The sequence below is a fragment of the Poecilia reticulata genome, chromosome 16, assembly GCF_904066995.2.
Source record: "Poecilia reticulata chromosome 16, P_reticulata-male-v2, whole genome shotgun sequence".
Taxonomy (NCBI): Eukaryota; Metazoa; Chordata; class Actinopteri; order Cyprinodontiformes; family Poeciliidae; genus Poecilia; species Poecilia reticulata.
In genome coordinates, this window is record NC_088845.1 from 20622242 (window position 1) to 20644634 (window position 22393).

Below are 22393 nucleotides of genomic sequence, written 5' to 3' on the forward strand. Positions count from 1 at the left end.
CACTAATCGTGCATAAGTAAAAACAAAACGGCAGAAGAAGAGCCTACAACCGACTTAAATGCGCATGTGTAAAATAGCAATCCGTTGATTAACAGTTGGTGTAATTGTGGTGATCAGTTGTTCTGTGCTCTACTATAGTAAACTCTCGCTCGTATTAACATCTGCTAATCTTTTCCTATCCGAGCTGTTTGTGTATTATTAAAGAGGGTACACTAAATCCGCAGTTTGCCTAACGAACATTAGCGAAAGGTAGCTAACGTTAGCAAACAGACACAAGGCAAGATGGACGAGACTTCTGCTGCAGCAGAGATCGGAGAGGAGAGAGCTGAAAACGTGGCCTGTAATGTCGACGAAGACGATGAAAACAACGAGCATTCATCTGCTAAGGATGCCGCTGACGGTGAGTATCCGCTCATTAAACACCAGCACAAAACGGACCGATATGTTGGGCAACCATGCTGCGATTGTTACCTTTTCTGCACTAACTTTAACCTAATATCATAAACATGCACGCTTTAGACTAATATTCCAATTTAAATAGAAATGGCACGAATTTACAAACTTGCGTTATACAATTACCGGGGTGACGAGTTTTGTTACATTAGTAATTGTTTTGATAGTCACTGTGTGAGTGTGTAATACCAGACCAATGTTTTGTCGAGCCCTTTGTCCTAATTTACATTTTGCCTCTAGAAGCCTAAACGTTCTTGCTTATTAATGTTAGTTTTATTGATCGGTATTGGTCTAACCAGGCTTTCTGAAGGTCTACATTTTATTTAAAAAGCCGGGTGCTTTTTCAATCAGTATTATTGGTGCAAATCTATTGAATTGTTGTTGTTGTGTTTTGCTCAGGTAATTAACCATCAGTGATAAAATGCATTCATATACCTGAATCAAACTGTATGTTTCTAAAAAGCATAAATGTGGTAAAGGCTAAGCTTGTCATAAAAAAAAAACTAATTTATAATATATTAAGCTATGTTTAGTACATTGCAGATAAAATGTAAGACACTGGTTTAATCTGAAGGCATTCAAAGAACTTTTCATTTGCACCAAGATCAGATCTGAGATGCAGAGGTTAAAGACTGAGGCAGCTGAAGCCTTTAAAAAGATTTAGGGTAAAACTGTATGTTATTCATATTCTTTATATGACTAAATCTGCTTAAATAAAGCTTTCTAAATTACTACGTGAAGTTTATTAAATGATCTTTGAATGTTCTACCTTTTATAGTAGATAAAATAAAGGTTAGTGAATTCATGCGAGTTAACTTAGAAATAAGACATTCTAATTTGGATCAAAAATACATTTTCTTTAGTTAAATTCTGGAATGAATTTAACTAGTTCTCTGGGATTTTAGAATTTTAAAGAGACTGACGTACAACTATAAACATTTGTTGTCACTATATCCTCTGAATGTTTGTCAGAAATTTTCCCTTTGCACAATAATCTCTGGTTGGGTTCTGTCACAATCCCCCAGAAGGTTGTTTTATTGCATCTAAAGTTTTCAAAACAAGCAAATTGATTTAGATTCTGCTGAATGGCATTCACTAGATAAGACTAAGCTCCTGTCATTTCTCTCTACTCTGTCACTATTGTCACACTCGTTGTGTGATCCCATTTCACTGTTACAGCTTATAGTAATTATGATGACCTCTGGAGGTTGATGGGAAGGGGCCCAACTTTGATCTCCGATTCCATGTTGGGGCCTTTCAGCTGATAAAGTGTAAAGAACACATGTTGGTCATTGATTGGAAGTGATCTAAAATGGGCCAATTATTCAGCTTTGGGGGGGCAAATGCATCAAATTCTTTGATCTTTATTCATATGGTTGCTATATAAAATAACTTAAATGTGGCTTAAATTGTTGGTGTTGTCATAAGGTGGTTTATGTCACAATTTATATCATGGATTTCACAGTCATGAACACAATGAACTTTTAGATTTGGTGTTCTGTAGAGATTTATTTAAGATCATTTAAACATGATTACACTCCCTGTTTTGCTGGATTAACTCAAATTTAAGACTGAGTACAAGTGAGCGATTGTTGTTTAAAATGTGGCATTTAAACTCACTTTATATAGTCACATGCATTATTACGGTCACTTTTTCTATTGTCCTTGTGTTTTAAAAAGTAGTTGTTTAAAGCAGTAAAATGTTCTGCAGTCGAACACTGAAAGAAGTTCATTTCTGTTCTTTAAAATGAATGTGAATTGTCTGTAGTCTCATTTTGTGTTTATTTTTTTTCTGTAAACATTAATGTGGTAATAATAATAATAAAAACATTATTTAAGCCTGTGTTTTGTTATATATTTTTCTTTTAATTCCTTTCTTGGAAGCAGGAGTCTCTTTGACCTCCTATTTTCCCGTTTCTATTTCTAGGGGACGAACTTTTCTGCTGTCGGGATTGCGGAGAAGCTTTCGGCGAGGAGGCTGCGTACTTGGAGCATCGCCTTCAGCATCCTCCACAAAACACGCATTTAGACAGCCAGTCTGATGGTTTACTTGACTCTGAAAAGGACAACGAAGCACTTTATTTTTGCTCTTACTGTACACTGTCATTTGTTGAGATGAGCGAACTGCACTTACACATGAAGGACCACGATCAAATCTCTCTGAAGGGGTCTGATGTTAATCCCGGAGCAGCAAAGCAGCACGCCTACGAATGCTCAGATTGTGGCAAATCGTACACAGTGATTGGACATTTCCTCAACCACCAGCGCTCACACAGACAGCCCTCCAAATCGGTTTTTCACGACTTGGAACATTTAAAAAAGAAATCGTTTCAGTGCGAGTCCTGCGGAAGGAATTACTCTCGTGCTTCGGCTCTCGATGCTCATCGCCGTTGCCATCAAGAGAAGCTGGTGAAGTCGAAAAACAGGAGCTCTGGAGAAACTGTTCAGCCGGCAGAGCCGCCAGCAGAAGTAAAGCCATGTGAGAATCCGACTGAAGAAGACTGTGACAAACTTTTTAAATGTTTGTGCGGCAAAGCTTTTTCTAGCATGATGCGGCTGAAAACACATCAGCGATTCAGCCGTAACGCGCTCTGCTCTCCGGAGGAGATGAAGCAAAAACCAAAGAAGGGCTGTGGTGAGTTTTACTGCAGCGAGTGCAACAAGGCGTTCAATGGCCACATCGCCCTCTTTAACCACCAGCGCTGGCACGCTAATCACTCTGATAACGCCGCAAAAAGGTTCCCGTGCGAGGAATGTGGAAAAGAGTTCATGACGCTGACGTTCTACTACAGACATCAGCGCACAGCACACAGCGACGAGACCCCGTCGAAATCGTTCCAACATCAAGTCTGCCAGCTTCAAAAGAAGGCGTTTGAATGTAAAGATTGTGGGCTGAAATTTTCCAGGGCTTCTGCGCTTCAGTCCCATCAGCTCCAGCACACCGACGTTTTCAGAGAAACGGAGAAGGCGCATTCAGAATCCACTCTGCCGTCTCAGCGTGGATCAGAAAGTGAACAGAAGGTCAGCGAGCTCGTGGAGGCTTCAGTGGAAGGAGCAGTGAAAGCAGAAACCATTCCCCCCACCGATGTGGGTGGAGAACAACAGACAAACGAAATGGATGAAGAGATGGAGAGCTATGAACCGGGTGACTTTAACGTACAAGTGATCAGTGCAAGTGAATCCGAAGACGAGGGTCTCCAAGAGACAAATCCCGATCTGGAACTGCTTTGCGAGTCGGATCAGGATACAAGGGAGGACAGCGAAGTATACACTGGAAGTCTGGTTTCAAAACCGGATGTGGACTTGAAAATAGTCCAGATCGACTTTGCGCAAAGCTTGCAGAGTCCGCCAATAGAGAATGAAGCCCAGCTTAAAACTGCAGAGGAGAGATTTGGTTGCCCTGAGTGTTATCGATGGTTTAATAATCCCTCGTCGCTGCGCGTCCACAGAATGTGGCACAACGTTCGTAGGAGAAGACATCAGACTCAAGGTCAGTCAGAGGAAGTTTACAATTGTGACACATTTCCTCATGAAACACAAAGCAGTGGTTCATTGATTCAGGCCGAAACAAGCTTAGAAGAGACCGCTTTCATGTGCAGTGACTGCGATCAGGTTTTCACCCAGTTACCTGCTTTATTGTCGCATCAGTTACATCACCCCAAAAGAAAACAGTTCCAATGCCCACATTGCACATCATCCTATTTGCATGCAGCCAGCCTGTACAACCATTTGAAAACCTGCACAACACAAAAGAGGGAGACTATTTCCATCAGTAAGAAAGAGTATAATCCAAAGAAAACCCTTCTGGGTCCAAAGATTTATCATTGTGAGCAGTGTGAGAAAGGTTTCTGGTCCTTGGGGGCATACTCTCACCACAAGCAGAATCGGATGGAGTGCGTCGATTTGAGACTCAGGAAAGGTGTCTCAGGATCTTCGCACTCCAACGGACGCTCGCGCTCCACCATCAAGGTGGCGTGTCCCGTTTGCGGCAGGAAGTTCCGCCACAAAGGCATCATGGCGCTGCACATGCGCAAGCACGAAAACGGAGACCACAAGTGCGAGATCTGCGGCCGCTCCTTCCGCCTTTTTTCCAGCTTGCTGAGGCACGAGGTGGTGCACAGCGACCTGTTGCTCCCACCGCCTGCCAAGTCCTTCCAGCATCAGGTGGAGCAGCTGAAGAAGAACACGTACGCCTGCCCCGACTGCGGAAAGCTGTTCTCACGGGCCAAAGCTCTGCAGTTTCATATGAAGAGCCACGGCTACGAGACCGGCCACTCTCCGTCGTCAACGGGAACTGCAGAGGCTCTGAAGGATCTGCAATGCGAGACGTGCTTTGCACATTTCACCAAGAAGTCCTCCTTAAGGGCTCACCAGAAGCTTTGCAGGAGTAAATGCAGTGAGGGAGGAGGGAAGATGGAGCAGTCTGAAAAGGATGCTGCAAAACCCGAGGGTGTGGATGCCAACATGCCAGAAATGTCCAAGCAAATAAACGAAGGGGGTAGTGATGCACTAAAGATGGAACAGCGCCTAAAAGGGAGTGATTCAGGCTCAAATAAATGGAAGTACCAATGCAAGATATGCAACAAATGTTTTTCAGCGGTTGGAGCCATGAACATTCATAAAAGAACTCACATTGAATGCAGCAAAGGAGTGGCAAAATCAAATTCACCCATCTCTCTAGTGTTCAAAGTAACAAAAAAAGACGAGCAGAGTAAAGGACTGATTCACTGTTCAGACTGCGGAAGGCGTTTCACCACCAAGTCTGCACTCGGCTCCCACAAACGGTGGCACAGAAATGAGAAATGTTTGCCGTCCTCACTCGAAGTTGCTCTCAGTTCCGTCGGTCATAAGACGGAGGACGAAGGTTTTAAGTGTGAGAAATGTGGGAAACGTTGCTTCAACCGTCACGTCCTCCAGCGCCACTGGATCTTTAATCCTCAGTGTCTGACCGGAACGGATCCAGAACCAAATGCAGCTCTGGAGAGAAATGGCTCTGCAAAGCAGTTTTCATGTCCGGAGTGTGACCAGACATTTGGGCAAGTTTCACTTTTAGCTTCTCATTATGAAAAGGAGCATCGTAAGATTTTGGAGTCAGGAAAAACTCCAGGAGAGCCGTTGGCTCTCGCCTCAGAACAAACTGACGTCAGCCACGCTGGGAGTGAATCCTTGTCATCTGTCTTGAAGACTAAAACTCATCAATGCCCCCTCTGCTCCATGACTTTTGAAAAAGCGAGAGGTCTTCGCGCTCATAAGTGGCAGGCCCACTCAGAGGGAAAAAAGAGCAAAATGAACCTCCTGCTGAGAGAAAATGTTGAGCAAAAGGCCATAAAGGATGAAGTGGAGCAGACCGAGCATTCTGTGATCAATTCTAAAGAAATGAAGGAAGTTCAATCAGACCCTGCCGGACCCATCTTGTGTCTCGACTCTGGGAAAAAGTCCAGCTCTGCAGAGGCTCCGCAACCCCCCAGTAACGGGGCTTGCTTAGAGGTGAAGCAGAAGACGGAAACCGCTGAAGCCACAGACGAGGTTCTCCCTCCGCCGAGCCGTTTTTCTGAACAAACAGTGAAATACCTCTTCAAGTGCGATAAATGTGGCAAAGCTTTCCAAACCGAGACGCAGTTGGAAAGCCACAAGATCAAGGCAAAGAGCCGGCCCTACTGCTGCGCCCTGTGTTGCCACGGCTTCTGGACGGAGAGCCAGCTGCAGCAGCACCTGGCCTGGCACGACCAGGTGCGATGCCGCCTCCCTAGTGAGGTGCGCCTGTGGCTCAGCTCTGCTGTGACCTCAAAGCCTTTCAAACCCAACGACGGCAAAGGAAAGCTTCCCCCGCCTCCTGCCGCGAGCGAACCCACTCGCCCTCGACCCCGTCAGGCTGTCGACGTGCAAGCATTCGCCGACAGTGATACAGAAACACAAAGTGCAGTGCATCAACAGCGTGGCGTACCGCTGCTCCGTTTGCCCCTGGAGTTTTAGTCGCATTGGATTTTTTTGATCATCTCTTCCGGAGACCCCGGCGGCCTTAATCTGCCTTGAATGTGAATCTCCTTCACCAGCATCTTACATCGCATGAGCATAGATTGTGTTTTTGCTTCATGTTGCACCTTTGTGACACTTTTGAGTCCCCTACTCTCAGGCTTTCCTTTACACTGGACCAGTATCACTGTAAATGTGGATGTACAACTGCTTTCATAAGCTTCTTATGTCTAGATGAATGTCTGAACTTTGCTCAACCTTTTTGCATTTGTGTTTATAACTAAACAGAACGATGGATTTTATTTTATTGCCAGAACTGATGCATTCACGTTTTAAAGATGCTTCATTTAAAAAAAAAAAAAGCACTCTAATTCAAAGGTCTATAAAATAGATTGAGACTTTATATGTAGACATTTCCTGCTGTTTTAAAATGCTGTGAATTTTTTAGTTAATGAAGTACTGCTGTACATATTTCCCCATCAACTGGCAGAGTAGTGAAGTAGTTTGTCTATGAAAGCACATTCTTCAGTGTTCGATATTTTTTCTTTGTAGCTATCTATCTCTTTGCTGTGGAAAGACTACTCCTGAATATGGTTGTTTCTACTGAATCGTTGTAAAATGGAAAAGACTTGGTTAATATATTTCTTATTTTCATTTCTTTATGAATGGTGTTTCATTTGACCCTATAAATTGCCGTTTCAGAAACTGAAGAAAATAAAATTGTTTAAATCTTGCAGTCGTGTTGTTGATTCAGCCTCCATTTGTTCATCAAATTGAATAGTTTATGATGATTCTTTCTACATTTATTTACCTTGAAGTGTTTATTCACGGTTTCACGTTTGTCTGAAATGAAAAACAAACAAACAAAAAAAAACATCCAAGTAATAAGGTATTTTGAATTATTTTTAAATTGGAGTATTTACTTTTAAAAAAATAGCTTCACTGATAAAAACCAAAGCCTGTGCTGGGAATCTGCTGCTTTTTGTGATTATAGTTTAACATCTTTGGGTATTTAGAGCTCAGCTTGATCTTCAGTCCTCAACGACCCTTTTTTTTTTTTTTTTTTAGATTTGTGCATCAAATTTGTTATTTTCTGTAACTCTGAATTCGTAACAGTTCATTGTTTTCTTCCTTTCTTCCAGCATTTTGTTTCTGGAAACAGTCACATTGAACCAGGGTTGCCCAAACTGTGGTCCAGGGGCCAATTTCTGCTCTTGGAATGATTTTATTTTTTTTCTCCAAAACACATTTAAAGAATTGTTTAAATTTGACTTGTTAGCACAGACTGCAGATGCAGACTCTTTTTCTTTTATTTTAGGGTAAGATTTTTTTTCTGTCAAATTTTATGGAAAAGGTTAGGCGCCACATAAACGATTAGGAATCTAATAAGCTTTAGTTTTAGTAAAGCGAATGTGTGAGAAACCCTTTGGGACATTTAAATTGGAAATGATTTGTAGATTTCTTTCCTTCAAAAAGCAAACTACTATAATAAGTGATGTACATTAAGATTTTTTCCTGAGCAGCTTAAAATATATATATAGTAAATTAATTTTATATTATTGAGTTTAAAAAGATAAGTTGACATTAAGGGCTTTTAACTTGCTGTTTAGAGTTTGAATACCACTGACTTGAACCGTGGCATATCAAATTAATCTCCTTTGTAAAGATATATTTTCATTAATTGTCCAGAAATTATTTTGGACTTGATTATTAATGGGTTTAGTTAAATTGCATAAATGGAACACATTACTCCACAGAGGGGAAATTGGTGTAATACAGTATAAACTGTATTTGACAAACTGTTTTCACTTATCTTGCTTCAGATTCCTCTTTGTATCAGCTGACTGTTATAAAATATGACAGATTTTAATCCCTGATTATAAAATTGATTCAAAGGGACCTGACCCATCTTTAATAATAGTCATTCAAGTTGTTTAGTGTATATATACATATAGTACATCAAGTTATTTCTAATTTTTGGTTTTCAAGATGCCAGTAAAGCATTTCTAAGGTAGATTAAAATAGTTTCTTGGTCTGCATGACATGTTTCTTCTGCCTGCAGGTAAAGTTAACCCTTTGGCCAGAGTCCTGACTGGAATAGTATCTGTGAAAGGAGCTAAAGATTGGGGGGAACCTTGAATCAACGTGTCAGTGGAAATTTGCGAGAAGTTGGTCAGCAGTTAGGATTTGATTGCCGTAAATCCCGAAAAATTATTTTTCCACCGATTACTGAGAACAACCATCACTATTAAAATTGGAACTCCCTTTATATGGTTTTATTCTTTTAGAGATTCCTGTCCCATTTCCAAACAGAATTAAGTTTCTTGGATGACTTAATACAATTTTCAATCTCAAGTCTTTAGGTGTGTGAACGCTGGCTTGACTGTATGTGCTTCATTTAATTAGGCCATGTATTTTTCTTGACTCAGATTAATGAACACCTTATTTAAGCATCATTGTATAAGAGAAAATAATTTTATCTTGTTAATAGTTTTACTTTATTCTAAAATTTAAAAACATGGGTTTATAATTTTTTTTCTGCTAGTGTTTTAGCTATAAACAGCTTTTTCAAGTTGAATAAATAACTCATTTGAAAACATATAAGGAAAAATGAATTGAGATAAACCAGACAGGACAGTTTCTATGTGAAATACTCATCAATTTTTTTTTTTAAATTCTTTTCTTTGCAGCCACAGAGAATGACATAACATGTGAGGACTGTGGCCTGACGTTTACTGTCATGGACGCCTATGAGACTCACCTGCACCAGCATGCACTGGACGAGGAGGAAGCCCAGCTGAGAGACAACGAGGCTCCCACAGAACAAGATGAAGAAAACGAGTGCGAAGACCAGAGCGTCGGTGTGGATGGTTGTGACGCAAACGGTTCGGCACAAACCCAACCTCCTCAGTTGACGCAAAGCAGTCGCTATCCTGTGAATCCCACCAGATACACATGTGCAGCTTGTGGGAAGAGTTACACCTACCTAGTTTCATTTCAGAAACACCAAAAAATGCATGAAAAACCACGTGAAAAAGAAAAAATCCAGAGCCCGGTTGATCCAAACCTGCGTCTGTACGAGTGTCCAGACTGCGGGATGTCGTTCATCAGGCGAACTCGACTGGTCAGCCATCTGAGAGTTCACAGGTCCAAAAGCCGCAGTAATCTGCTCAAATGTGATCAGTGCAACAAAGTCTTCATTTCTGTAAAGACGTGGACGGCTCACCTAGAGCTGCACAAAGAGAGGCGGTTCTGGTGTTTGAGCTGCGCTCAGGGCTTCCTGAATGAAGGGTTGCTGGACAAACACTTGCAGAATCATAGTCGACGACCGCAGACCCACAAAGCTGACGACAGAAGCATCCACGACACCAAACCACCAGCGAGTCCTCCAAAAATGCAACGCAAGCAAAAGCCTCATGTTTGCCTTCACTGTGGCAAGAGGTTCTGGCGTTCTAGACAACTGTTTAGACACACACAAAAGCATGTTAGACGTGAAGGCAGGGTCGCCACCGAACCTCCAGGGAGCTCTGTGATTTATCGAGAGACGGGAGACATTAAAACGGAAACGTCTATAAGCGAAGGAGAAAAGCTGGAGGTGGATGTGAGCATGGAAGAGTTGCAGGTGAAGGAGGAAGACATGCAAGATGAGGGGCAGAGTCCATACGCGGTGGCTGAGGACGGGGATCCGGATGACTCTGAGGATTCAGACTGTGGAGAGCCTGGTCATCACTATGAGCTTTCAGAACCTCGCCACTCGGACGACCAGCCGGACCAGCCGGACCAGCCGAGCTCAGAAGCTGCACAGTCACCAACTGGAGGGAAGACGGAGAAATCGGAGCCAAAACTGCACAGAGAGCATAAGTATTGTGAATGGGAGTGCATTGAATGCGACATGGGCTTTGATGAAATGGCAAAGCTGCACTCGCATTACGTAAAACACGCAACAGGGGAGTTACCCATACCAAAGGAAGAAATTGAGGTTTAAAACTTTTTAAAAGTTTTTTTTTCTTCTTTGTATTACTATAGGATTTTGGCTTCTTAATAAAATGTTGTTTTTTTTAACCATGTAAGAAATGCTTCTGAGTGTTTGAAATTTAAATGTTTGTAAGATGACATACTGAAATAATGGGGAAAAGGTGGAAGCTGGAAGCAAAAAAATAATACATGCTTGTACTTTGTAAAACCAAAATAAAAATAAGTCCATCCAAACTGAGCTGAATAGTCACTTTGCTTTAACTTCAGATTTTGTCAGAACATCCATGTCGTGTATGAATTGATTTAATAAGCAGGTGGACTGAAAATTATACATAAACTCAATACTCTGTAAATAATACATTTTCAACTGCAAACTTAAATTTTCTACCAGTTGTGCACATCCAATCAAACTCAAATCTTTGCTAATTCTTCTTTGCAAAATGACTCAAACTCATATTAAAGAGAGTGTGTGAGTGTCGTGGAAAAAATTACTTAAGCAAGTCTGGATGAGAAGAAATAAGAAATGTATTAAAACCTTGCAAGGTGAGAAAAGTACAGAATCAAAGGAGTCTGTCAAGTCTGCTCTGACCCACTGGATCTGGCTTCCTTTTGTAGGTTGAGGTCAGAGCAGAGAGACTTGATTGGACAATAAGTGTGAATCTTTGTTAAATCAGGGAGATCATCTGGCCATTTCCCTGATTGGACAATAGGTGTTCTCCTTGACCAATCTCATGAGATCATCCAGACACATGATCTCATCATCAGACAACCTAAAGCACAAAAGGGGTGAAGAGCACATTATAAAATTTTCCATTACAGTGAGCAGCAGTTTTAATTCCCTTACCTAATTCTCAGCTGGATTTCAGACTAGACATTGATTGGGTCACTCTGTCACATGACTACTCTGATTTAAACCAACGCACTGTGTTTAGACTCATTGACCTGCTGGAAGACGAACCTTTACCGCAGTCTTTAGTCTTCTGGAGCCTCCAGAAGGTTGTCTTCCAGTATTGCATTATATTTGTCCATCTTCTCGTCAACCCTGATGAGCTTTACTACCCCTGTTAAAGAAAAATATCCTGGCAACATGTTGCTGCAACCACTGTGTGTTTCATGGTGCAGTAAGAGGTAGCAAAGTGGTTGTTAATGAATACAAATATCTGGTATACTTTAATTTCAAAGTTTTATTTCCTTGTGTTGGTGTATAACAAATTAAATAGCTTGAGGTTGTATTATTACAACTAGCATTTCAAAGAGGAGGAGGCTGCTTTTGTAGAGTGCTGTAGGTTTAGCAAAGTGTTTTTGTAAAGCAGATAAAGAATAATCTAAATGTTTTCAGTGTTATATGTTAAATCCTTAGACCATAAAGATGAAAAAAAAGAATCATTTATAAGAGTTCGTTTGTATTTGCAAAAAAAACAACAAAAAACAGCATATCCCATGATTCCCTCGTGCGCGTCTCTTATTCGACGTAACGTCGCGCGCTCTGCATCTGCTCGGTGGTGGCTTTGTGAGAACCGACGCAGAGATGGTTGGGCGGTCGAGTCGGGCCAGGTAACGTTTATCTACATCCTGCTCACTCATTACAGGCCGAGCATGTGTTTATGAAACAGGAAGAAGAGCTTAATGAGTGTATGCTTATCATCTATGGCCCCGTAGCCAATGGGAGAGGCGGAGATTTGCATCCTGATTTTGTCCCAAATATGTGAATTCGGCTAACCGGGCTATTGTTACCTGTGTATCGGATGCGTTTGCGAGGAGTTTATTCATGAAGGCTCTTAGCATGCTAAAACGGTTGTAGCAAAAACCAAAAAAACAAAGATTTTTTAAGTCTTCCCGTTTTAACAGCGTCCACCAGCTGCCCTACATATCTACCAGTACTCTATTGTTATTCAAATGGTTTAAGCCCAGCTGTCTCCCAGTGGATAAAGCCGCCCCTTGATTTTTAATCAGAGTGTAACTATTGCTATGCATACATGCTAATGCATTTTGTACCTTTTTATAGTTAGGAAAAAAGGAAGTGATTTCACGGTTGCATATGAGACACTGAAGCAGAGAGCCATGCAGCGTTCACCAGAGGATCACACTGAATGCAGCCCAGTGGTCATGTCTGCTGCAGAGCATCAACAGGACACAGAGGCTCAACCGACCCCAAGCAAACCAGTTGATCAAGAGGGGAAGGACAAACCAGATGCCCCTGCTCAGACCACCACCACACCTACAAGTATGAGCCTAACTCCTCCCCTGGATAAGGAGCCTGGTGTCCAGTCACAGGCAGAGTCCAGGGAAAATGCTGGAAAGGCAGGTACAGACCCTACTGCAAAGCCCAGTGCCCCACCAGGACCGGCTGCTGAGAGTGATGGGCAGGGAGTAAAAAAACAAGGCAAAGGTTCGGGCGATGGGAGGAGATATGTTTCTTCCAGGAACGCCATGATCTCTGATATGTCAGAGTCAGAGGTCGTGGATCTCACATGTGAGTACTTCACTTACCTATTTACTACACACTTGTGGGCACTTTAACTTTCAAAGTTTTGTTGAATCCAGCGTTGATGCAAGTTTTGATTCAGTCTGAGTTCCACTTAATATCAGTTTTCAATTAAAGAATTATGAACTGTAGTAGCTCTAAAACGACTCAGTTTTACCTGCACATTTTTAGAATACAAAGTGTTTTCTTATTTCTCTTCCGGTGGACTTTCACTTTAGAAATCTTTCTCCTTTCTTTGGACCAGGACTTTATGTAATGCATTTCTGAATATAGTTTGCTAAAATGAAATTATATTCTTACAGGCCTGCATGTCAAAACCGACAACAGTAATTAAACAACGTATATAGAACTTGAAATAATACTGTTTGTAAACAAAGAATAAAGACAGTTAAACTGCTTTATTCTTTATTCTGTTTACATTGTAACCTGTTTAAAAACTTCTATTCAGAATCAATAAAATATAAGCTTTTGTATTTTTTTATTAGATACTATCACAAAATTTTAATAAATCAAAGTTCTACCTGTTTTTTGTAGTTAGAAAAATTATCAGTAAATTGACATGCAATAAATAGTCCTTTAATCAGATGTTCACCAACAGCTACACAGAATATTCTGTCACAAAACACAATTTGATAATTTCTTTTGTATTAAGTCACTTAAACACATTAACAGATTATTTAGGTGATTAAAAAAAACTGTTCATCTTCAGGTGAATAGTGTATTGTTTGCCACTTGCTGAAAGAAGGAAAACAGTAGATAAGAAATTATATTTTGTGAATTTTTATGGTTTTGTATGTCTTAGATTTTTTTTTTTTGCTCTCCCAATGGATACCTGGGTTCTCTCCGGTTACTCCAACTTCTTCCCTCAGCCCAAAAACATGACCTGTAGGTTTATTCAAGGGTTCTTTTTACCACTTTTATTAGATATTCAATAATTATTACAATCACTTAGCATAAATACTGCCTCATAGCTTCTGATTGTAGTTGGCCATGAGTTCTTAGGGGTTTTTCAGCAGCATCTTCTCCAGTCGGCTCACAGGATGGTTCCTTTAGTCTTTTTATTGTCAGAAACGTGTCCACTTCACACTTGCTACGCTAGCTTGAGGAGCAAAGCGACTTGATAAATTTGACTGGCAGCGAATTAGTAAGGTGAGCATGGTTTAAAAACAAACAAACAAACATTTAATAGCTTATATTTTATAATAATGATCGCAAATCATGTTACAGTTTATAATTTAACAATAATGATTAAAAATGTATGCTTTACAGCATTTATTACATTTATGTATTTATTTATAAATTTTTCCAATCTTCTGAGACTACCTCTTACGCCCCCTAGTGGGCCTCACTTTGAAAAACACTGAATTAGTTGGCGTCTTTATTTTGCCCTGTGCCCTGGGTATATTCTGCCTCTCCCTCTATAGTCAAGAGAATTGAAAAGGCTAAAAATACTGACACATGGTAAACTTCTGAATCTCCTCTGTTACTTTTTTGCAGCATCTCAGCTCTCTCTGCATTGCATAGAGTGTCATATAATCTTCAGTGACCTCAAAGGCAAAGAACGTCACATGAAGCATAGTCACCCTGCCGAGTATGAGCAGTGCATCCTGAGGAATTCGCTTTTTGCCTGTTATGTTTGCGACCGCCACTTCACAAACTCAACAGAGCTCATGGCCCACCAGAAGGCCCACCCAGACAAGAAACCCTTCAAGTGTCCGATCTGCAGTCAGTCCTTTAAGAAGTCATCAGAGCTAACGGCCCATAAAAAGATTCATTTTGGTCAGGACGGGTATGCCTGCAAGGACTGTGGCAAGACTTGCAAGACGCTGACATTGTTGAAGTATCATCAGCGCAAGCACTCAGGAGAGACACCTTATGTTTGCAAGGATTGTGGAAAGAGGTTTCCCTTATCCAAAGCTCTGCAAAAGCACATTGACTCACATTCCTTAGAGGGAGCTGAAGTGGATACAGTGTCGACAGCAGCATCAAAAAACAAAGCTGATGGTAGGAAGCCTCTTTTTGACTCAAATGTGTTTTTATTACACATTTTAATAGATAGATGAATGGATTGTAAATTTCTGACCTCCTAATTTTTTATCCACTTTTAGGTGCTTCTCGCAGGGTTTACATTTGTTCTGTGTGCAAGGCCACTTTCAAGAGTCTCAGAACACGGCAGCAGCATCTGATAACAAAGCACAAATTTGATGCAATCACTAACCCATTTCGAGCTGGGCTACAAAATACCCCTCTTATAAGTCCAATATCTATTTCCCAACCAGCGCTATTGCAAGTGGAACCCAATGGACCTCTGCAAAAAGTCGACGCCAATATCGACACTGAGCAGATTCGGAAACTTATTGAATCGTTGGGAAATGTGCAGAAAGTGAATAAAGTTGTTATACTGGGGCAGGTGCCACCAAATGCCCCACCACTGCAGGTGCAGCAGGTGTCAGAACCAGCAGCAATGTTTGATTTGAATCTGGGCCCACCACAGACAGATTTTACTGGACTCAAACCGGCAGGATCTAAGACACTTCAACTGGACACTTTAGTCAGCCCAATGGATCAAACAATTATACTGGAGCCTATTACTCCAGAAGGACAACTGGAAACCCCCTCCTTCTCAGAGCTGGGCTCTCATGTAGCTGCAGAAGAACGCGTAGAGTTGACACTCATTCCGGCTGAACAAACTGAAAGACTCAAAGAAGCAGCAGTGCATCAGAACTTTCAACAGCCTGAAATTAGTCCAATGAACTATGACCCCAGTGTTTGTCAGAATGAAGTAGCTGATCTCAAGGAAAACCTTGAACAAACGTTCATTTTAGAACTTACCCCTGCTTTAATGCCAGCTGCGGAGCTCGAACAATCTCAAAGTGAACCACAAAATGGGATTATTTCCTCTTCTTTGGTTCAAAGCACCAAGCAGGAAACTCCTGATCCTGCTCCAGATGACATTGTAGAAGATGCAAAAAAGACCAAGATACCAGTCCCACCACTCACACCCACAGTTGAGTTGGAGCTTACATCAACACACCCAGAGGAACAGGACCTATCGTCTTGCCCTTCTGCTCCACCAGAAACAATCATACAAGCTCCAAGTGAATCTGAAGCAAAGGAAAATACAGATTCAGATACAGAAAAAGTAGGTCTAGATCAGATACCTGCTATTAATGAAAAGACAACAGAAAAGGACAAACAGGATGTTTGTGAAAAATTTCCAGCAGAAGACAAGAGCAGCTTGTCTACAGACCCTCAAGTAGTAGCTCTGTCAAAATTAGAGACCGAAGGGGACCAGCAGAAATCAGAGTTACCTGTGAGCGTCATGTCAGCCCAAGAGTTGGTGAAGGTGCGGAAAAGAAAACCTGCTAGGACCTTTTTCTTTCAAGGATATATGCATGACCTGGTTGGATCCATATACAGGGACGATTTTCAGATTGATGCTAAGCCTGCAAAGCGCCAGCGGACTAAAAAGTCTTGTCTTGTTGTCAAATTTGGTCCACAAGGCAAGGACAAGAAATCCAAAAAACAGAAGAAGCCAGAACAAGAACAAACGCAGACACAGGACAATTTGATAAAAAGTAAAACATCTCCTAAAAAACTTCCAGAGAAAGTACAGAAAGTACAAACACAGAAGAAGACTGGAAAGGGGAAAAAGGAAAAGACTGAGAATACGTCATCAGGAAGTGACACAAAATCATCTTCAACTCATACTCCACAGGTGAAACAAGTCAAAGACGATGCCAAGAAGAACAAAATGAAAAAACAGAAAGAAACCAAGGAAGACGTAGTGCATATCAGTAAGCAGAAACCTGTAGCTATGCTTAAAAAGAAAAAAGGAGCAAAAATATTACAAAAAGATCAACCTAAGAATCCAAAGGAAGTGAAGGGAAAGAAAAACTTAACAAAAGCACAAAAAGTCCAAAAAGCAGAAGCCACTGATTCAAACATCAATCAAGACTCTCTTCTTTTACTGAAAGGGCACAAGCAGCCTCAGCTAAAAGTGTACAAGTTAGACACTTTAAAGGCATCAGGCCCGACTCAGGAGGACTCACCTCATGATTCGCAGTCCTCAGACATTTCCAAAGCAGGTGGGAAGAAAAAAGGTACAAGAACCCAGAAAAACCAGAAGGGTCTCTCCCTGCTGTCGTCACTACAAGCTTCACGTCAGCAACCGCAAATAGTACCCACCAAGCCAAAGACCACCAGGAAGCGTAAAGCATCTTTGAATGTTGAAACTGAAGGCGTGATTACTTCAAAGCGTGCCTTAGAATGTAAGGACTGTGGGGAGAAATTCAGCGAAGTTGCTTCACTTCAAAAGCACAAGACGACAGCACACATCATCGAGAGTCCTGGCCTCACCTACACCAATGGAAACATCTTTGAGGGTGTCTCTGGATTTGATCTTTACCGGCTTCCCAAAGAGAATAGTGGGGTGGTTAGGGTAATGAATGCTCCCACAGACTGGGATACTGAGACTGAAATGGGAGAGATGACTTTGGAAGACCGTGATCGAGGTGTCTCCTTTCCGGCTTTAATTCCATCTCCTTCCCTACAAATCCCAGCTCATGATGGTGAAATGGGTATCCATGAACACAATGGTGACAGTAAAACTGAGATAGAAGATCACTTCTGTACTTCTTCTGAACTTCAGTCTTCATCTGATGAACCCAATAATACAGAGACTCAATCAAATGTGACAACTGAAGCCTCTTTCCCTCCCTCAACTGAGCCAAAGGGTTCTAACACTGAAGAACCAGCGGCACCAGAAGAAGATATGCAAGAAGATCTCAGGAAGAACCTCAACTTCCAAGCTAAAGTCCAAGGAATAGCAGATGATGATATCAAGGAGGATTTACTTCTAGAGGTAGATTTGGTCACTGTTGGAGAGCAGGAGGAGAAAGACGATGCTGATTCCCAAAATGAATCCAACAGAGTCTTCAAGTCAAATTGTGAGATCACAAATCACAAGCAAGTTGGTAATGAGACAAGAGAATACAGTCTAACCTGCCAGACTGTGTCTTGTTCTACCCATCAGCCAGAGGTCAAAGAAGAAGAGGAGGAGGAAACACTGGTTCCGAGGAGAAAAGAGGCAGTGAAAGAAGTTGTGACAGGTCAGAGCAGAAGAGAACTTCTCAAAAGCGATTTGATCTCAAAGACAAGTTCAGGACTGGAGCAAGAGCACGAACCAGGTGAATGCTGGATAGTTTATGAAAAACAACTACTTCACTCTGATTTGGAAACGGCTGACCAAGAGATTAGCACAAAGACACAACCCAGTCCTGGGATGAAGACCATCAAAGATACTCCACCTGCGGCATCTTTGCCTTCTGTTCATGCAACAGTTGAAGAATCCTCTGAAGAAGCTGCTGCGTTCGAGCTGAGGCCCCTTACCACTGGTGTTGACGAGGTTATGAATCAAAGACGGCTGCAGGGAGAAAAGGAAAGGGAGAGTGACCAGTCTCCTGGCATCATCCTGGAAAGGGTAATTTCCTCTAAGCAAGGACCAACAACTGACCGGGAGATGAGCTCGGCAACAGGAAGAAGCAGTCAATCACAGGTGAGTTTTGTTTCTTGTACCATTAGAAAAAAAAAAAAGATTGAACCTTAATTGGGGTTATAAAGCAACATTTGTTTTTGTACCAGTCTCTGGGTAGGATTGCTGAGAACGAGGTTCAAGTTCCTGAAGGCCATGAGATCAAAGTTGAAGAGAACAGCTCAGACACTATGTTAGTTGCACCCACCTGTCAAAACAGACAGAGTATCACCGGTGTGCAGCCAAAGCACCATCAAGACATAAGAAGCATCCTGGTGAAAGAGGAAAGCAACTCTGTGGTGAACCATACCATGAGCCTGCACGGCAGTAGACACATGCGATGGAATGTGGAACCAGTAAACAGTGAAAACACAGACATCCCATGTAAGTACCAAAGAGCAAGAATTATCTTTCATAAGGTGTCAATAAGAACACAACCGTAAACCACTGAATGAGAAGCCAAAGAGTGTCTTTTTTTTTTTCTTTTTTTTTTTTTCGAAATCTGAGCATGGAAATCTTTAAAAAAAATTACATATTTTTTGTTGGATATACTCAATTCCTTTAGAGTTAAGATATTTATAGATTAAATATTTTGATATTGACAGCTAAAACCTGTTTAATCTGATCACTTATAATGGATGTTTATCTATTTATTTATTACTGCTTAATAAATTCAAAGCCAAACACTTATACTATCTTATTTCTATTGACTTGCAGACCTCTAGGTTGAACCTTCTTTGCAAAGCAAGATGACTTAACTTGGCCCCTTCCTAACTCGGATATGAATGTTACCAGGCTCTTTACTTCTAAGAAAAATGTAACAGAATAAAAAACAGACGTAGAGAAAGATACGTCTAGTTTACAATTTCACTGTCGTGAAGATAACAAGGATTAGTGAGGAGTAGTGAGAATATTTATATATATTTTTTATATTTTTGTATTTTCGTTTTCAGTAACGGAGGATGGGGAAACAACGAAGGACAGTAGTGTCACTCCGGATTTCAATTCCAACCAGTGCATCTTTTACCCGGTAAAGGAGGAGGAGAGGGAGGTCTTACTGGGAGTCACTCAAACCATTACAGAAAGCTCAACCCCTGAAGGGTCTGCCAATGCAAATCCGACAGAATATCAGAGTGCAGATTGTAATGCATGTGAGTATCTGCCTTAGCTCTCTTCACATTAATCTTTTTACATCATATTTCACTTTAACCTTAAACCTGATTAAATAGATGAAAGAAGATCATCACCGCCGAGCTATCAAGAGTCGGTAGTCCCAGGTCTCCCATCAGAACCAAGTGTCAGTGACTTAACAGATGGACAAGGTTTGTTAAGCATTAGTTTGAGTTGATTGTTCATTTAATTAGAATTTTTTAACTCAATATGCTCTTTGATCTTTCTCAGCTGCTTCAGATTCCGAGTTGCAGAATCCATCGGATCTCCGAGACTTTCTCCTCCAGAGTTCTGATGACGAAGACGCGAGTGGTTTTGAATTATCCGAGCCTCAACTGGACAAGGAAGCCGAAATTATGGCTTACTTCAACAAGAACCAAACAAGCAGCAAACAGCTGCCTCATCAGTCCTATTCAAAGTACAGTAGCACATTTTTATTTTAAGCTGGAGCACAATCAGAATTCCTGAATGTTTTAGTTTCGGCGTATTGTTTACATCTGTCAGGAACAGGCTTTATATAACAGACAGAAGAATAATCACCTGTTCTTTTTTTTTTCTCTTTTTCTTTCCAGGAGTTTTCCAAATTCAGCAAGCCATCTTCAAGCACCACATGATGACAACAGGACAGAAAAGCCTGTAGATTACTTCTCTGAATATTTTAGTTGGGACACATGGGTAGAAATCGCAAGTTGTACAAATAAACTTTCCAAGATGCCAAACCCTGTGACATGCAGAGAGGTCGCACGCTTCGTTGGGATCCACATTGCAATGGGAACCTTAAAGGTCTGTATATTTTCATAACTTTCTCAATGACTGCAGGAGCTATCAAATATTATACAATAAAAAAAATGGTGTTTAATCGCTCTGTTGTTGCTTTTCAGTTTCCCAGTGCGAGGCTCTACTGGGAAGACCTAACAAAGGTGTCGTTGATAGCTGAAGCTATGCCACTGAACCGATTCCTCGATCTGTCTCGGATGTTGAAACTTTGTTCTTTAAATGAACCAAAAGCAAATGTTACAGGTCGGCAGCTGGGGGATACGCCCCGAAGCAGTCAAAGTTTAGTTTCTGGTCATGGTGACAGTCTGAGCTCAGCAGAGCCAAACAGCTCACAGACAGATGCTGATCCGCTGTGGAAGGTTCGTCCATTATTGTATCGCTTCAACGAAGGATGCCAGTCGCTGAAACAGCCAGGGGATTACGCCATAGACCAATACCCAGTATCTCTGACTGGGAAGATTCACAACAACAGGCCCTCTCTCCAATGCACTACATTGATTGGGCTTAATGGTTTAATCACACACTTGGATCTTGAACTACATCCTGCTGAAAACCAAGACGCGGTCGAAAAGATGGTCCCCAAAGGGAGTACGTTATTCCTCTGTAAACAGGAACTCTCCACCCCTGCCATGCTGGAGCGCCTTTTAGCTGCTGGGATCCATGGAGCAGGCAGGGTGGAGGGAGCGCGGGGGCATATTGGGGATGAGTTTGTTAGCTCTGATGGGAAGTTGATGCTGCGCAGAACACACTGTGGCTTCATACTTTCTACTGCAGGCAACAGTCAGAGAAACATGGTCTCACTCATAGACGGCTTTGAAAAGGCCCAGACGTCGGCGCGTCTCAGCAGCAATTTGCTAAATCTGTACTCTACTCCACTCACGGTCTCTTTGCCAACCTGTTGGCCTCAAGCGGTCCTGTGGCACCTCACAGATGCGGCCCTGGTGAACTCCTGGCTCCAGTACCTGCAGGATTACAGAGCGGCATCTGCTCCAATGACGTTCATGACCTTCAGACTGGAGGTGTCTAAGGCTTTGATTCTTTCTAGTGGGTTGGACACCCAGGACTCAATTCCCCCACAGCCTCCTGAGGAGGACGCTCACCATCCAACAAGTGAAGCGCCCAGTCCGGGTCTGCTGGAGGAGAGTCCTCTGCCAGACTTAACCACCCGGTACGATGGTACTGGCCACTGGCCGGAGCAGCTTGCAGAGGGGGAAGGAGGAAGGTGTCGCTTTGGGGACTGCCAGAGAACATCACGAGTGCTGTGCCTTAAGTGCTGCGTCTTTCTTTGCATCTCTCGCAACCACAACTGCTTTCTGAATTTTCATAATCAGGAGAGTTCGGGAGAGGAGCAGTAGTACTGTCCTCACTCGGTAAATAACTGCTTTCTGATTTAGAATGTAAATGTTTTTATGAAGTATGTGAAAACTGCTCCCCCACTCGTACATTTTTTACATGATGACTTTTACTGGCAGTGCCATGACTTTGTTGTACTGACGCGATGCAGTTGAAACAACTACTTTGTCAAGGCTTGTTAACTCACTGGGCAGATGTAAATAGAATTGTTCCTTTAGATGGAATTTCACAAAACAGAAATTAACCAATCACTGTGTTGCGAAATACTGTTACCAGGAATGTTTTTTATTGTTTTTTCATATCTTTTACATGATTCCTTTATAAGTCCATGATGAAGCTTTCCAAACCATACATTTCTGTTATTTATTCCAAATAAAATAAAATAAAAACAATGGCGTGAAAAGGTCTGCCCTTTTTTATATAACAGTAAACCAATACACTTCAACAAGCAGCCAATACAGGAGCATCTCATAGACTATCTTAAAGAAATTATAGAAAACAATTGAAATATGTATACATAAATTATTACTCTATGAATGAGAGTGGTAATTTATGTAGTAAGGCTGGGTTTAAGCCAACTGCCTCTGCTACTTTTTCAACCAGTTTTTCCTTCCACTTAACTTTCCGGTAACTTTCCTGAACAGTTTCTTTTTGTAGTAAGCCAACAAGCAGAA

At 41.6% G+C, this 22393-nt stretch overlaps 2 protein-coding genes across 3 annotated transcripts; both read left to right on the forward strand.

The window, feature by feature from the left end:
* Positions 1–17: 17 nt before the first annotated feature.
* LOC145547627 (uncharacterized) lies at positions 18–7160 on the forward strand. The gene is made up of 2 exons (XM_081597367.1): positions 18–400; positions 2381–7160. The coding sequence occupies exons 1-2, from the start codon at positions 283–285 to the stop codon at positions 6424–6426; spliced, it is 4164 nt and encodes a 1387-aa protein (XP_081453493.1). The 5' UTR covers positions 18–282; the 3' UTR covers positions 6427–7160.
* A 4702-nt stretch (positions 7161–11862) lies between these two features.
* On the forward strand, positions 11863–22111 carry znf576.1 (zinc finger protein 576, tandem duplicate 1). Of its 2 annotated transcripts, XM_008432348.3 has the most exons (10): positions 11863–11955; positions 12407–12874; positions 14384–14890; positions 14995–18443; positions 18530–18803; positions 19373–19570; positions 19649–19741; positions 19821–20007; positions 20162–20372; positions 20471–22111. In XM_008432348.3, the coding sequence occupies exons 2-10, from the start codon at positions 12463–12465 to the stop codon at positions 21719–21721; spliced, it is 6582 nt and encodes a 2193-aa protein (XP_008430570.2). In that variant the 5' UTR covers positions 11863–11955; positions 12407–12462; the 3' UTR covers positions 21722–22111. The 2 variants fall into 2 exon arrangements, with proteins under 2 accessions (XP_008430570.2, XP_008430569.2); XM_008432347.3 differs by having other exon boundaries at positions 11898–12874.
* The last annotated feature ends 282 nt before the right edge of the window (positions 22112–22393 follow it).

Bases quoted from the DNA above. Each gene is read 5' to 3' on its own strand.
- znf576.1 (XM_008432348.3), top strand. From the start codon at position 12,463: ATGCAGCGTTCACCAGAGGATCACACTGAATGCAGCCCAGTGGTCATG. The intron at 19,742-19,820 runs GTTTGTTAAGCA...GATCTTTCTCAG, and splicing joins TGACTTAACAGATGGACAAG to CTGCTTCAGATTCCGAGTTG. The intron at 20,373-20,470 runs GTCTGTATATTT...GTTGCTTTTCAG, and splicing joins TTGCAATGGGAACCTTAAAG to TTTCCCAGTGCGAGGCTCTA.
- LOC145547627 (XM_081597367.1), top strand. From the start codon at position 283: ATGGACGAGACTTCTGCTGCAGCAGAGATCGGAGAGGAGAGAGCTGAA. The intron at 401-2,380 runs GTGAGTATCCGC...TTCTATTTCTAG, and splicing joins TGCTAAGGATGCCGCTGACG to GGGACGAACTTTTCTGCTGT.